Source organism: Odocoileus virginianus, chromosome 18 (genome assembly GCF_023699985.2).
Source record: "Odocoileus virginianus isolate 20LAN1187 ecotype Illinois chromosome 18, Ovbor_1.2, whole genome shotgun sequence".
NCBI classification, from domain to species: Eukaryota; Metazoa; Chordata; class Mammalia; order Artiodactyla; family Cervidae; genus Odocoileus; species Odocoileus virginianus.
In genome coordinates, this window is record NC_069691.1 from 49,388,473 (window position 1) to 49,405,834 (window position 17,362).

General features: G+C 40.3%; 1 protein-coding gene across 4 annotated transcripts in view; it reads right to left on the minus strand.

Moving 5' to 3' along the window:
* Positions 1-17,362, minus strand: part of GALNT7 (polypeptide N-acetylgalactosaminyltransferase 7) — a 132,546-nt gene that overhangs the window by 14,823 nt on the left and 100,361 nt on the right. Inside the window, exons 3-7 of one of the 4 annotated variants that reach the window (XM_020898299.2) lie at positions 11,217-11,383; positions 6,479-6,609; positions 6,159-6,238; positions 3,157-3,339; positions 184-301 (exon numbers count right to left, since the gene is read on the minus strand). In XM_020898299.2, the coding sequence (XP_020753958.1) occupies positions 184-301; positions 3,157-3,339; positions 6,159-6,238; positions 6,479-6,609; positions 11,217-11,383 (679 nt within the window). Of the gene's footprint in view, positions 1-183; positions 302-3,156; positions 3,340-3,488; positions 3,672-6,158; positions 6,239-6,478; positions 6,610-11,216; positions 11,384-17,362 lie in introns of all 4 variants that reach the window. The other 3 variants (XM_020898282.2, XM_070480687.1, XM_070480688.1) reach the window with 3 other exon arrangements.

Here is a 17,362-nt window from a genome sequence, read left to right on the forward strand (position 1 = left end):
ATATGTAGTTGGAGCTTGTATTTTTTTCCCCAAAAGGCAAGTATGTTTGCTAGTCATTCCTTATAATTTAGAGAAATGCGTTCAACAGTCCCCCCTAAACCCTGAAAGAAACCAGCCTTGTCTGATAGTCAAAAGAATCAGTAACTGCTTGGAAAAATTGCAGTTGTTTAACTGAAATGTTACCTTGTATGAGATCTCAAAGTTTTCACCACCCCAAATCTGGAGGCCTGGATCGTAGAGACCCAGTTCAAAGAAGAAGTCTCTTTCGATGGCAAATAACCCTCCAGCCATGGCTGGAGACCTAAGGGAAAGAAATGCTGAAACAACTTTGAAAGACAAACACCCAAGACCCCTTTAACCACAGACAACAAGGCTTTTTGCAATACAGCTAAGTAATGCGTAGAAGAGACAAAACTGATGGCCAAACATTAAGGAATTATAAAGCCTTCACCAAACAATTCTCTTCATAATTCCTTATGAATTCACTACAATTTTTAACTGAAATGGTATTATGTATTTCATCACAAATTAGAGTATTACATCATTTCGCCATTAGAGGGCATCTTAGTTCCTTGGTTGACTTAAAAATTAAGCCTTGTGAGTTAAAACAGAATTTTCGCTTTCACACCTCAAAAGGACTGAGCCATAAGCCATGGTTGGCTAAATGTTCCCGCAATGATTTATGAGTCATTCTAAGATGAGTGAAACCATACACCATGGAAGTAGTATCTCATTTTTTAAACTTTATAGCTCAGGGGTTTGCCAAATAAGGGTGTAGCTCATGGGAAGACAGCCTGGGTTCATTCTGAGTTTGCAAATGTGGCACAGAGTGACACAGGAGAATGAGACAGTTATTTACTGTGTCAGGATGCACGGATGCCAAAGGGTGACTCGTGGGCCTTCTTAAGTGGGATACTGAACTGGGTAATTTTTTGGAACAAGAGGAAAAAAAAAAAAGACTTGGTAGCTTTCTACAGTGAGCCCCTCCCACCATCAGGAGACGTTAGAGGAGAATAATTTTCATCCTGTTCCCTTGGGAACAAAGGATTATCACTGCATACGACTCATGTGGGTCCCTCCATCAGAGCCTCTTCATCAGCACACCTGATATCAATCTATCGACAACTCCCGATGATTCCACTGTCAACTCACATGGTGAGTTCACATCGTGAACCCACTTCTTCCCAGCCTCACTGCCGCCACCCTAGACCACGGACGAGCCCTGACCGTGTCCTCTTTCCTGCCCCATCTGAGCTCCTCAGGAAGCTGGGTAATGCTGCCCTGCTCTGCCGACCCCCTCCTGCCCCAGGGCCCAGTCTCCTGCCACGTCCTCCCTTCCTGCTGCTCACATGGCTGGCCCCTCACCCCTCAGGGCCAGCCTCAGGAACACCTTCTGGGCTGCCCTTCTCACCACTCGCCCTACTTGCTGCTCTAGAGTCATTCCTGTAGTGAACTGTTTAATTTCTGTCTCGCCTGCTTCGTGCTAAGTGCCACGAGGGAACACGGCTCATTAAAGGGAAATGTCATCACATCAGGGGAAAGTCATCCTCTCAAAGGCTTTTCTTCTCCAAGTACGCGGCTGAACTCACTAAATAGCACTGGTGCATTTTCAGTTATATTTTCACACCACGTTTATTTAACTGTCATTTAACATTTTTATGACTATGCCCTTTTGATCTTTAAACATATTCCCACTTATCTCAGTACATATTTGAAAAACGTATCTTCATGTGAAAGCCAGTGAGTTATTTAAAGGGAAACCTTCCTTAAATTTTTCTAGCACATTTTAAAAAATTCTCTTTACTAGTCCATGGGTTTGGCGGGAATATACCTGTAGTCACCACCCCTTATTTTTTCCCTCTCAGAATTCTTTGAGAGTCAGGTTAAGCAGATCAGTGGCAGGCTCCTGGACAATTTTGGGGGAGAAAAAAAAAACACCTCAAATGGAAATTTTGAAAATGTCACATAAAGCTGAAAGGTTGTATAATTTCCTTATGTTTGCCATTTCAGTCTCCTGGTATCACGACATGCCCAGACCCCACCAGCTTTTTGCATGACATCAGACACTGTCCCCAAACTGAGTTCAAGCATCATCAGTAATGTAACAGGAAGAGAGAGACCAAAAGCAGAACCATAAGATCAGAAAAATAAAATTAGACACATTTAGAAACCTACACTAGCATCTAACTAAACAATTCATTTGGGGCCAGTCTAAAAGATGGTAAAAATTTTCCAGTAAAAAGACCAAAAAGAGAGAAGAGCATAAATTGTTCTATTTGAAGAGGCACAAGAAGGGAGAGAGGAAGATTCTGGAATAATGTCCCTTTTAATCAAATGCTCTTCTGAGAATGAAGTCTTATGACTTCACTTATAGGAATTTTGTGTAACATTTCCCAAAGTCATGTATTTTTATTCATCAAATTTAACTGGCATAAAATTAGTATATAAAACAAAAGAAAGAAAAAAAAATCTTGTTACTGCCTTTTGTTGTTAACTCTACCCTCCAAGGCATCAAAGTAGACACAAAGCTTGGATGGTAAGTAAAATTTACACATTTTAAACTTACAGATATTATTTAAACTTATAGATATTATTGTCAAAAGAACAAATTTTCATGTCTAGTCCATTTCCCAGGTGGGCTCAGTGGTAAAGAACTGCCAGTGCAGGAGAGATGGGTTCGATTCCTGGGTCGGGACAATCCCTGGAGGAGGAAATAGCAACCTATTCCAGTACTCTTGCCTGGGGAATCCCACGGACAGTGGAGCCTGGCCGGCTACAGTCCATGGGGTCGCAAAGTCAGACTTAGCGACTAAACAAAATAACAAACAAAAAGCTACTAGGAGAAGACTGCAAAGCTTTTCCTTTTTTTCACCTGTATTTGGAACTGATATTATAAAACATGCCCACCCTCCAAGTCTACCCCCAAATGGAGCTTGCTTTTAAGAAGAAAGCAACAACAAAGATGAAAGGGTGAATTTAAACCCCTGAAACAGCACAAAGAAATAAATTCTTTCAGAGTCTGAGACAGCATCTACAGTGTTAATTATATATATATATGTATGTATATATACATATATATATATTTAGCTTGGCAAGAGGTTAATAGGTTAGCAGCGACTGGAGAAGAGAAAACAAGGTAAGTGATTTAGTGATTACCGATATGGTTCAGTTTTTGTCTTTCTCAGTCTCTTCTCTCGGGGCGTCAGAGGCACCCGTTTCCAGAGCATACTCCAGTCCCATGCTCCTCGGGCATACCCATCTTCGTCACCACCCCCTTGGGGCACAATTTCATATGTGTTGCCATTTATGACATCTATGAGCGGCACAGTGCAAATGGTTCTGTGTTGTGTTGTTGATGGATGGCAGCAAAGATGAAATGCAAGGGCGTGTGGGGACCCACGTGTTTACACCAGGACATGGGGAAGGAAGAAAAAAAAGTACTTAGAGAGAAACATTCCACGTTAAGAAGAGGAAGTAGTGAGCTTTACCGATAAGGTTCAGTTTTATGTTTTCTTTTGGCCTTTTCCTTGTGACTCAGGGGGATTCGCTTCCATAGCAAACTCCAGTCCCAGGCCCCTCGGGCAAAACCATCTTCATCCCCACCTTGCTGAGGCTCAATGGAATAGTCATTCCCATCTATGTAATCTATTAGAGGCACAGTGCATGTGGTTCTGAAACATTTACAGAAAATGAAAAAGCATTTAAGAAACCCAACACTTACTAGCAGAGCGGGTCTAACTGTATCATCTCTTGTTATTCTGGGTTGCTCCATTTTTCCCCACTAAGGGACCTCAGGGCTTCACTAATGGCTCAGACAGTAAAGAATCCACCTGCAATGCAGGAGATGCAGCTTTGACCCCTGGATCAGGAAGACCCCCTGGAGGAGGAAATGGCAACCCACTCCAGTATCCTTGCCTGCAGAATCCCATGGACAGAGAAGCCTGGCGGGCTACAGCCCATGGGGTTGCAAAACACTCAGACACAATTTAGCAACTAAGCAGCAGCAGGGGACATTAATAGCTAATGGGAGACAGATTGAACAAATGCCTTGAAAAGTCAAGGAGGCTGTTTTCATAATAAAAGGGGAGAGGGGACATCCCTGGGCTCACAGACAAAATGTTGGGGACAAAGAGCCGTGTCCTTGAACTTAGCAGGGTTTCCTCATTTTCACTCTGGTCCTACAGGCACCCTCTCTTGGTAACTTCGTATTATTTACCAGGTTCCCCTGCCCATTTTTTTCCCTCCTTGCCCCTCCATTCAAAATGAGTGTGTGTGTGTGCGTGAATTCCCTGGTGGTCCTGTGGTTAAGACGTCAAGCTCCCAAAGCAGGGGGCACGGGTTCCATCCTTGGTTGGGGAACTATCAGGAAACTAAGAGCCCACCTGCCTCATAAGGCCTGGCCTAAGACATAAAAAAATATAAATAAATAAAGATTACAGTTTCTTTAAAAAAAAAGATGAGTGGGTGTGTGTAGAAAGATAATACCTGCAACACTTTCAGCAGTGCTCCCAACTTTTTCCTGCTTTTTACTTCTTTGGAAGAAGTTGTTATGTAAATCTGTTTCTGTACATTTACTCGATCTTCTACCCTACTTCTTTTATTGCAAAAAATTAGCTTTTATCACACACACACACACAAACACACACACACACAAAAACACACACACACACAAATCCCTCAAAACCTGCTGAATGACATAAATAGTGGCTTGAGAATTTGGAGCAAAAAATAATACCTTTTATCTGGGCTTCTTAAAAATGCCAGTGCTATATGACTAATTAGGTATAGTGCCAACTCTGCTAAGATAATTGGTACACTGCTTGTTCTGGTGCTCATTTCATCAGAAAGGGTTTTAAAAGGCATCTCCTAAAATGGAGATTACAGTTTTGTACAACCATGGTTAAGGTGCGTTTTAGATGTTTAGAAACCAACGAGAAGGGGAAAATCCTTGGGGCTCAGAATTTCGACACAGGGGCTTTATTCCCTTCTGTGGACTCCTGAGGCCAGTGGAAGGTCGGGGGGATGACCTCATTCACCCTGCCCACACCCCAGAGGACGGCCCACTCTCACCAGGAGAGGGGAAGGCTGGCTATCTCTCCTCATGAGAGTCTCGTGATGCTCGAATTTCTAAGTATGCAGGGGAAGGTGTCCCAGAGGGATCTCACGTGGATTCTTTATAAACTGTCGGAGTTGGGGCAAGTTCATGAATTTCTCTCAGTCTCAGCATCCTCTTTAGTTAAAGAGAGGCAGTAATATCTATTTTGCAAGGTTGCAGTGAGGATAGAATCAGACAGCACGTAGAGATCATTGTTGATAGATCCTGGGATGATACAGTCCTCTGAAAGGTCTTCCTCTGACTCAGGCCACAGACACAGGGACATGTCTTATTTACTTCTTAAAATTTCCATTTTAATTAATTTATTTATTTTTGGCCACTGTGGGATCTTAGTTCCTCGACCAGAGACAGAACCCATGTACCCGGCATTGGAATTGTGGAGTCTTAATCACTAGACTGCCAGGGAAGTCCCCCTTTATTTTTTTCTAGATTCTGAAATAGTAAGGAGTCTGGACTGAAAGCAGGGAAGGTTTTGGGAACCAGAAGACTGGTACTGCTGTCAACAGTTTCAGATCCGCTGTAAACTGAATGGTGATCATTATGGGACATGGGTGTTCCCATGGGACAGCTGTCCACTTCTAAGCTTTACAGGTCATGTGGAAATCCAAGGCTCTGACACAGATGACAGCTGGCCCATACTATGTAAAATAATAATTTCCAAGGTCAGACAAAAACCAGTGGGCATAAATTCAAAGCATGCTCCTTCAAGTCTTCAGAATGTTACCACAGTGTGGAGGGGGCAGTTAACATTGCTCTTAGAGCAAGCTTGTGGAGCTGGAGGAAGTCTCTTTACTGACTCAACCATAAGGAGATTCTAAATGAGATGTGCTGGGCTTATTCCAAGTGTCTAACTGCCTGCATGTGAATCAGTCCCATGTTTCTGCCAAGCTCCACTCAGGGAAACAACTAGCTAGAAAATAATTCTCAACACACAACTTGATACACTGAATGGAAATGAAATCAGGATGGGAATATTATTTGTCCTTCTAGGATGAGGTTTACTTTTCAACCAGGAAAGGAAATAAAAGCAAGGTAATGTTACCTGTCCTTAGATATGGGAGCTACAAGTGGTGCATACCAGTTAACCGCCACCTCACAGTGGGCATCGAGGTATATCAAAACCTTAAAAAAAAAAAAGGCAGGGTGAAAAAAAACTCATCTACAGGACGTCATCTATCACATACAATTTTAAACCAGATGCTAAGATAAACTGGCCATAGAGTCAATTTTGATATTTAAGTTGTCTGCTTAAGTTAGCATTTTCATTTCAATTTTTAAAAATTAAAATGGTACCTAAAAATGTACATGATCTATTAGTTACAAAATCTAAAATAGACACAACAAATATTGAATGTTTCCTACCTGTCCAAGTTTGGCCTTCTGGGCACCGATACTTCGTGCCTGAATTAAACCTTCTCTTCTCTCATTTCGAAATACCTTGACTAGGCCATTCCATAGCTTAATATAGTCATCCAGTTTTTCTTTTAAGTGTTCTATGAATAAAAAAGTCAGTCAATATTATACATTATATTTGTGGTTATAGATCAGTTAAGCTATCATTTTTCTTAAGAAATAAGGATAGGCAACAGGTCAGTAATTTTACATAGAAGCATGCTCAATGTTAATGTATAGAGAAGCAAGGTGAAGTGTATTATTAAAGTTAAAATCCTGAGCTTAATACACCTATGGAGAACTATTAATAGTTAGCCTGAGAATGATCAAAACTCTAAACATACGGAACAAGTAACAACTATGCCAACTAACATGAAAACTTAAAATGATTCAGATGTTAATACCCTATCTAAAAGCTTTCAGGCACAATAGTTCTTTGGCTTTTGGCAGAGGCAATGGTTCAGGATTTCTGAAGATGCACTTCCTATAAATAACATTACATAGCCTCTTGAAATCCATACAGGGTATAGGTTAACATTTGTTTCTGAGCCATCCTCCCCCTACAATCAGTGATGAAGGGAGTAGTCTTGATGTGATGATCAATATAGTACCAATCAAGCTGGCAATTAACAATAAAAAAAAAAACCATCTTCTTTGTATTTTAAGCATCAACACATGTGTGCATGTGTGTGCACTAAGTCACTTCAGTCATGTCCGACTCTGCAACCCTATAAACTGTAGCCCACGAGGCTTCTCTCTCCATGAGATTTTCCAAGCAAGAATACTGGAGTGGGTTGCCATTTCCTTCTCCAGGGGATCTTCTGGACTCAGAGATTGAAGCTGTGCCTCTTACGTCTCCTGCACTAGCCAGCAGGTTCTTTACCACTAGCGCCAACTGGGAAGCCCCCAAAAAGTGTGTATGTGTAAATATTTATAAATATATATCTATATATTATAAATTTATGTATTCATACTTAATTTATAAATAATATTTATAAATTTATAAATAGATATTTACACATTTATCTAACAAATACATATATCATTTACATATTCATGGATGTATATATGGGCTTCCCTGGTGACTCAGTAGTAAAGAATCCACCTGCAGTGCAGGAGACACAGGAAACCTGGGATCAATCCCTGGGTGGGGAAGATCCCCTGGAGAAAGAAATGGCTACCCACTCTTGTATTTTGGCTTGGAGAATTCCATGGACAGAGGAGACTGACAGGCTACAGTCCATAAAGTCACAAAGAGTTGGATACAACTGAAACCAAAGTAACTGAGTATGCACTCACACAAGCATGCATGTGAAAAGAAAAGTGAAAGTCACGTCTGACTCTTTGTGACCCCATGGACTATACATGGAATTCTCCAGGCCAGAATACTGGAGTGGGTAGCCTTTCCCTTCTCCAGGGGATCTTCCTAACCCAGGGATCAAACCCAGGTCTCTCCCATTGCAGGCGGATTCTTTACTAGCTGAGCCACAAGGGAAGACCAAGAATACTGGAGTGGATAGCCAATCCCTTCTCCAGGGGTTCTTCCAGACCCAGGAATCGAACTGGGGTCTCCTGCATTGCAGGTGGATTCTTTACCAACTGAGCTATCAGGACAGCCCTACACACACACACACACACACATGTTTGTAATTTGGTAGAGAAAATTTTGGGTTATAAAAACAAGATACATTTGTTAAACTTTCCATCTTGGCTTCTGAGCTGCAACAAAATGGTTTTTGTTTGTATCATTATGAGCCCATGAAATTGGTTCATCACAGCCACAACTAATTCCTGGATTCTTAAAGACGTTTCTTGAGTCACAAAAGTTCTTTTCAAGTTGTTTAAAATTTTAGCCCACTAATACAAAAACAAGGCAAAAAACGTCTGTATTTAGTGATGAGCTAGTGGTTAATGGGCAATTCAAGCTGTATACTTAATACTTCACTCATTTTTAAGGAGCTTATAATTAGCAAGACACTCACACATGAGTATTCAAAATTGAGAAGAAAAATTTTTTCTTTCTCTATTTTGGCATCCAGTTTTAATGAGAATTATAAATAAAATTCTCATGCTGAATTACAATTTTTCCCCAGAAAGTCTTGGTAATTTTCCCTTCAGTAAAAGGTTTTTTTTGTTTGTTTTTAAAGCTCTTACTTTACTTTTTTTTTTTTTAGTTCAGTACAGCCCTAAGTTGTTTTTTTCTAAAGCCCTTCTGAATTGCCTTAGGTATTTTTTCATGTATGTTATCTAAGTAAATCTAAAATAAATTGTTATCATCAGAAACCTGTTTCTGGGTAAGATAACTTGGCCGCCATGGGGTCTCACTGATGTCAACACTGAGACGGAGGGATCAGGGTCCCAAACAGGAAACACCTCTCCTGGAGGGTGATCATCCTGCCCAGCCTGGGACCACATGCTGGGCCACATGACTTGCTGTGACCAATAAGAGGCAGGAGGAAATGATGAGCAGTTGTGAGCGGAAGTGCTCTTCCAGGCTCCTTTGCTAAGCCCTGCAAGGATGCGTGGTCCCTGCAGCCCTTTGCTGGAGGCACAGGTGTTCTCAGAGGGGTGTTCTCAGTTTAAAGGCCCGAAACCCTTGAGTTTTGAGGACACTATAACTTCCAGAAACTCGAGGCTTCTGAGCAGCACCCTCTTTTGTGGGGTTTTATACTAATTAGTTAAGTGTTTTGTCTTTCAGAGAAAAATTATAACTCAAAGTTTTAATTATTGAATATACTGGGAGAAGAAAACAACACTAGTTTCAGTCAAGTCATGTTTACCAAACTGTATAATTTTACTGAGGCTAGGATTGACAGACGTCAAGGTTGTTTTGAAATTGGGAGAAGTAATTAGAGACTTTCTGAACTTCTGTCCAAGGGTAGCCCCAACCAACAACTCTGCACTCTGAGAGAAGAAGATCCTATATGTAATTGCTTTTAATATGTTACAAGAGGCTGTTAGAGATTTGGAACAATAGAAGCACTGATCACACAAAAATTAAACTGGGCAAAAAACTTAACCACAAAGTTTTGTTTTTCTTTCCTTAGGCCAAGCAAGAAAGCAAGATTTTAGAATGGGAAACACCTTTTGATGTACCTTCACTTTTTTAAAGACTATGCTGAGCTTTTTACCTTGTATTAATGATGTAGTGGTTCTTAAAATTGGTACAGGCCTGACATGGAATTTGTTATTTTTTGTAGATTTAAGTTTTGCTAAATTTAAAACACTGTTGGCACCAACAATATCACTTAAAAGCATATTATCAAATATTTATCTTGAGACAGGAATAGCATTCATAATGAAAATATTCCTACCATAGAAAATTGCAACCAAGATGTCTCAGTTAAAGGCATTTGATGTCTGAAAAATATAAACTTATACATTCTCTCTGCTCTTTACTCTAAAATTATAAATTCTCTGTTGTGATTGGTTGAAGAAAGTGATTAGGTGTATAATGAGGAGGGGAAAAGGAAGTAAGTAGATCTTATTTCTATTTCTCTCCATGCTAATATACTGTGTGCAAGATCAAGATTCTGGTCGTGCCCTTTCAAAAACAGCAGAGGTTTATAAACTTGGTTTAGAACTTGAGTTTAGAGTTCTAAATTACGTTTTGGAGGAAGCTTTTTTAAAGCCATTTGAATGTTTTTTTTCATGCTGACCATGTTCTGACTTCTTTTCTAACATCCTGGAGAAGACTCTTAAGAGTCCCTTGGACTGTAGCATTATCTATCTTTTGATATTTATGTCACTAAGAAGATATATTCAGCTTACAATAATGGGTCTATTTGAAGAAAAAAACAAAAACCCCACCCCACTTAACTGGAAAATTATTGCTCTATCTCTCCCTTGTCAAGTGGAACCAAGACTAACTGATGCCACCATAAATGCATTAGTGCTCACTCCATAAGAAGAATAAAAAAATAAAACAGTTTCCTTCTATTCAGATATCCTAAATCAAATATAGAACAAAGGAAGCTTTAGTAGATACTATTATAAACAAAATAGCCCATGGTTTCTGGTGAAATTCAATGTTTGCACCATCATTCAAATGCAAAATAAAGTGTCCGACATCTTGAGACTCCATGAATCGCAGCATGCCAGGCCTCCCTGTCCATCACCAACTCCAGGAGTTAACTCAAACTCATGTCCATCGAGTCGGTGATGCCATCCAGCCATCTCATCCTCTGTCAATCCCCTTCTCCTCCTGCCCCCAATCCCTCCCAGCATCAGGGTCTTTTCCAATGAGTCAACTATATAGATTTCAGTATATAGATTTAGATAGGGCTTTGGGTGACATTACAACATACATGCCACTGCATTTTTTCAGTCATTTAATTAATTACCTTTACAATTAAATTTTTATAAAATCCAAGGCCCAAAGAATTGGTATAGTACAAGACCGTGATTAAATGTGCAGACTATATAGATGGTGAGGCAGCTGTTAATTACTACATGTCACCTCTGGCAAGTTACTTAACATGTCTTAGTTTCAAGTGCAAAATGAAAATGAATGATATCTCTCACAAGGATTACTGTCAGAACTAAAGAAACTAATTCACATACAATGCTTAGCACAGTGCCAACTTGTTGATTATAGATGCTATCAATGGATACCATTAATTTTTACAGTATTTTGAGATTACATGTTTGCGGCTATTTATAATTTAAGCTTACTTTATAGATTAAATGTCAATCCCTTAGCCATTACCTTTGTTACTGAAATCATCAATTAACACGATTTCTGCTAAGTATTTCCTTGGAGTCCTTTTAATTACACTGTGGACTGTTCTCATAAGAGTAGACCACCCTTCATTATGGAAGACAATGATGATGCTGGCTGTGAGGAGGTTTTCATCGTAATGCCAGTACTTGCATCTGCAAAAGGAACATTTCATCATATTTATTCAGAGATAAGGTGCAATGCTTGGTTCCAAACTGACAATGACTATGTTTTCTGGTTGGATTAAATATTACTGACTTTAAGGTAAGTAAATGAAATCTGTCGTTCAGTTACTCAGTCCTGTCCAACTCTTTGAGAACCCCATGGAATGCAGCATGCCAGGCTTCCCTGTCCTCCACTATCTCTTGCAGTTTGTCCACTGAATTGGTGATGCCATCCTGCCATCTCACCCTCTCTCAATCCCTTCTCCTGCGTTCAATCTTTTCCAGCATCAGGGTCTTTTCCAATGAGTTGGCTCTTTGCATCAGGTGGCCAAAGTGAATGAAATATAACTTTTTATATTTTAACAGAAACCCACAGTAGAAGAGAGAAGCTGCTGTGAGATGAAGTTACTCATATTCAAGTTACTTCTTCACCAACCAGCACTTACTGTGACAAAGAGAACTTATTTGCGAATTTATGCTTCTCAGCTGGGGATGGTATTAAGGTTTGTTTTTCACGTCTTCAAGCTCAGTTTATTTTCTGTTTTAAAACTCGAGCTTCTGGTGCAAGGGATTTATTTCACTTGCTGTGAATAAACCACTGTACAACTGTGTTTGAAAGCCGTCCTGTTCTAATAGGGCTAAAGCATTCAGAAAAAATTAAATGAGCTGAACTTCAGGATATAGGAAGCATTCCAAAATTAACTGCTGGATGAATAAACAAAGTTCTAATAGTGTTTAGTTATTAGATTGGCTAAAGGGACTTTAACTATTTTACACAAAATTGCTTGAAACAACTGTAGCGGGAAGAATGTTGCCAGAAGCCTTTCTCTAATTGGAAGGAAACCCAAAACAGGGCCTGATAAAGACTTGGGGAACCATGGGAGGTTCAGTGAATTTCACAGAACCATCACACACAAACACACAGAGTCAACCATCCATATCTGTGTGTTCTGCATCTGAAGAGTCAACCAACTGTGAATCAAAAATACTAGGGAAGAAATTCGAGAGTTCCAAAAAGCTTGAATTTGCCATGGCAACTATTTAATAGTGCTTGCCTTGTTTTTCTCTTTTGTTTAGTCCCTAAGTTGTGTCCCACTCTTTGTGACCCCATGGACTGTAGCATGCCCGGCTCCTCTGTCCATGGGATTCTTCAGGCAAGAATACGGGAGTAGGTTGCCATTTCTTTCTCCAGGGGATCTTTCGAACCCAGAGATTGAACCCATGTCTCTTGCTTGGCAGGAGAATTCTTTACCACTTAGTCACTTGGGAAGCCCTACATTGTGTTAGGTATTATAAATAATCAATTAAAAGTATACAGGAGAGTGTGTATAGGTTATATGTAAATACTAAGCTATTTTATATCAAGGACTTGAGTATCCACAAACTTTGGTATTCAAAGGGGTCTTGGAACCTATCTGCTGGTGGATAACAAGGTACAATCATGCTTAAACTATGCATATACAAGCGTATGTGTATAGACATATATGTGTGTATGTACACACACACACACACTTTTTCTCATTGGTTATGGGATAACAAGATAATAAGAATACAACAGGCGAATAAGAACAATTTGAGACCCATGTTTTTTCTGCAGGAGTTAGTTTTCAAAACTAGCATCTGGTGCTTATTATCTTCCTCTTGATAAGTGGAAGGGAAAGAGTATTTTTTAATTCCAAAGCTTTCCATGAAGTAGTAAATAAGCTTATTCCCAAGGTTAAATTGAAAACCATAAAAGCAGTCTGGAACATTATCAGCTTGATAACCTACACCATCATTATCTAAAATAGGACCTGGCCCAACAGAGATGCAAACAACTTTATCTCCAGATGTTTATGTCCCTTTCAAAACTCTCAGCTGTCTGTGTTCTTTGTTGCTCTTCAGTCGTTCAGTCGTGTCCAACTCTTTGCGACCCCATGGACTGCAGCACGCCAGGCTTCCTTGTCCTTCACTATCTCTTGTTCCTAAAAGGCTGTTTTTACAGAAATGCAGACTGAGTCTGGAATCCATTTTTTTCATACTTCTTACATCTGCATTTCCTTGTTGAAGTAGAAAGTACATAGTATATTCTGAGCTAGACACTAGCTCAGCATGAAGGAACACACATGCTCTCTGCTCTCATGAAGCCCACGGTCCCATAGGATGGTAAGACATGAAACAAAAATATGAGTGTGTCATTGGGGAAACCATGGTGCATTTGACGGGTAGATCTCACCCAGTCTCAAGATAGGTGACCACGAAGGCGTCCTGGAGCCATGGGGTGAAGGTGAGACCAGAAGGATGATTTAAAAAGCACTGAGACCAAAGAAGTGTGGAGGAAAAGATAAAAGCACAGCAATGAATTGTGTGCACGTGATTCAGATAAAAACTGAGAGGATGGATGATCTATGTCTTTGGAAGGTAGAATTAAAATCTGAAAAATAGCAAAGAAGAAAATTTACAAGGAAGGGCATTTGCAGTCTAATAGTAAATACTAGTATATACTTACTATGTGTCAGACACTATCCCATGTGCTTTACTTTTATTGACTTATTTAACCTCACCACATCACTATGAGGTTAGTACTATTAATCTCCCCATTTTACAGATGAGATGACCAAGGCTCAGAGATGAATGGCTACTTAATATCACTCAGAAAGTAACGAAGCCAGGACAGAAACCTAGCCTGTCTTGGGTTTAACAGGAAGTCTTGTTAAATGTAAAATAAAAGAAAAAAAAAATACTAGCTATACCTATCCATGAATGGTTAAGATGTGGTTTAAGGTCTGAGAACTGATAATGACATTGAATATAATGTCAATACAAGGCACTCACTGAGCTTATTATGTGATAGACGCTCTCTCCTCTTCCCCTCTTCCCTGCCCTGTGCAGCCTTGAGATACCCAAGGAATAGGGTGGGAGGGCAAGACTCCCTTTGGCAACAAATTAAAGCAGACTTTCCAAAGTTGGGAAGGGCCACACGCTCTTTCAGAATAACAAGTTAAAAAATACAGTAATGGCTGTACCAGTTTACATTCCCACAAACAGTGTTGGAGGGTTCCCTTCTCTCCACAGCCTCTCCAGCATTTGTTATTTGTGGATTTTTTGATGATAGCCTTTCTGACTGAAGTGAGGTGATATCTCACTGTAGTTTTGATTTGCATTTCTCTATGGTACAGCCACTATGGAGAACAGTATAGAGGTTCTTTAGAAAACTAAAAATAGAGCTATCATATGACCCTGCAATCCCATTCCTGGGCATGAAAGTGGAAAGTAAAAGTGAAAGTCACATAGTGGTATCCGACTCTTTGCGATTCCATGGACTGTAGCCCACCAGGCTCCTCTGTCCATGGAATTCTCCAGGCCAGAATACTGGAGTGGGTAGCTGTTCCCTTCTCCAGGGAATCCGTTCCCAACTCAGGGATCAAACCCAGGTCTCCCACGTTGCAGGCAGATTCTTTACCATCTGAGCCACCAGGGAAACATATATACCCAGAGAAAAACATGGCCTGAAAATATACATGTACCCCAATGTTCACTGTAGCACTGTTTACAATGGCCAAGACATGGAAATAATCTAGATGTCCATCAACAGAGGAATGGATAAAGATGTGATGTGATGTGTGTGTGTATGAATATTAGTCAGCCATTAAAAAGAATGAAATAAGGCCATCTGTAGCAACAGGGATGGACCCAGAAAGTGTCACACTGAATAAAGTAAGTCAGACAGAGAAGGAGAATTATCATATGACATCCCTTATTTGTGGAATCAAAAGAAATGATACAAATGAACTTACAAAATAGAAAGAGACTGACAGACTTAGAAAATGAGCTCATGGTTGCTGGGGGGAAGGGACAGTTAAGGACTTTGGGAAGGTCATGCTATATTTAAAACAGATAACCAACAAAAATCTATTGCACAGTACCTGGAACTCTGCTCAATGTTATGTGGCAGCCTGGATGGGAGGAGGGTTTGTGGGAAAAAGGTTACATGTATATGTGTGGCTGAGTCCCTTCACTGCTCACCTGAAACTATCACAACATTGTTAATTGGCATTAAAAATAAATAAATAAATAAATAAAAAGCAATATGAAAGATATAAAGATGTTCCAAGTGTAGGAAATAGAAAAGTGTGCATAAATATATTTTTCATTCCCCCCCACCACCAAAAAAAACCCCAAAAAAATACAGTGTGGAGGACTGCAGATCTTGAAAGATGTAATGAGTGTTTCTGGACAGAAACTAACCCAGGCAGGTATGTTTAATTTTGGATGAGTAGGGACAATGATCTCCCTTTAAAAAAAGAAAAAAAAAAAAAACTATAAAAACAACAGTCTGATAAGAGATTCAGGCAATAATTTTCTTTCTCTGAGTCTAACCACTATGCTTAAAGGAGCAGAACCAGATGGGAAAGATACTGATTTTGATTTACATCAGATACTAGAACTGGTGAAAATATTTACATCATGGGAGGAAATTTGGAATTTGCTGATTTCCATGGCAAAAGATGACAGCTTGGGGAAACAAGCCAGATAAGGACTTTGAATGGGAGACAGAGAGGAGTTGAAAACATAGCAGGGATGAAAGAGGAGAGGAAGAGGACAGAGTGAAGATGAGAGGGAGTCCACGCAGGATGCCTTCCCATCCTAGGGACTCCTTGTGGAGACCGTCGGGAGGGGACATGCTTTCCTACAGGACAGGGGGACGAGAGGTGGATGAGTGAGTTGCCCGATTTCCCCATCTTCTCTCAACCACGTAAGGTCTGGAAATAACTCCGAAGATGTAAACTAGATTGTGTGGGAGCTCAATCGCTCAGTCGTAGTATTTTGTGACCCATTACACTGCAGCCCACCAGGCTCCTCTGTCCATGGGATTCTCCAGGCAAGAATACTGGGGTGGAGGGCCATTTCCTTTTCCAGTGGATCTTCCTGACTCAGGGATTGAACCTCCATCTCCTACATTGGCAGGTAGCTTCTTTAGCACCAGTGCCACCTGGTGGCTCAGACAGTAAAGGATCTGCCTGCAATGTGGGAGACAACCTGGGTTCGACCCCTGGGTCAGGAAGATCTGCTTGAGAAGTAAGTGGCAAGCCACTCCAGTGTTCTTGCCTGGAGAATTTCATGGACAGAGGAGCCTGGCGGACTACAGTCCATGGAGTTGCAGACTTGGACGCCACTGAGCAATTCATACAGTGCCACCCAGGAAGCCCTCATAAACTAGTTTACCTGCCAGTAACAACAACTCTTGGTATATATTTTTCCTATTTTCTTTGTCTTAAAAATTATACAAAGAACGGTATTTTTTTCAAATATATCTCCTAAAGGGAAATAAAAACAAAAATAGTGAGATCTCTAATTAAACTTGAAAGCTTTGTGCAGCAAAGGAAACTATTGACAAATTGAAAATATAACCTATTGAATAAGAGAACATACCAGCAAATTGTATGAGTGGTAAAGGATTTATATCCAACATATATAAACAGCTCATGTAACTCAAAATCAAAAAACCTAACAATCCAACTAAAAAATGGGCAGCAGAGCTGAACAGACGTTTTTCCAAAGAGGAAATGCAGATGATCAACCAGAGCATGAAAGATGCGTGACACTGCTGATCGTCAGGGAAATGCGAATGAAAACCACAGGAGACATTATCCAAATCCTGCGAGGCAGAGGAGCCCGGCCGGCCACTGTCCATAGGCTCACAGAGTCGGACACGACTGAAGCGACTTAGCACGCCCAGTGTTCACAGCAGCATTGTTTACAACTGCCAAGGTATGGAAATGACCTAACTGTCCGTAAACAGATGAATGGATAAAGAAGATGTGGGATATACATATACATGTATATGTATTCACCCAACGGAATACTACTCAGTCATAAAAAGAATGAAATTTTGCCATATGCAGCAACATGGATGGACTTTATGCTAACTGAAATAAGTCAGAGAGAGAAAGACAAATACTTATGATATCACTTCTATGTGGAATCTAA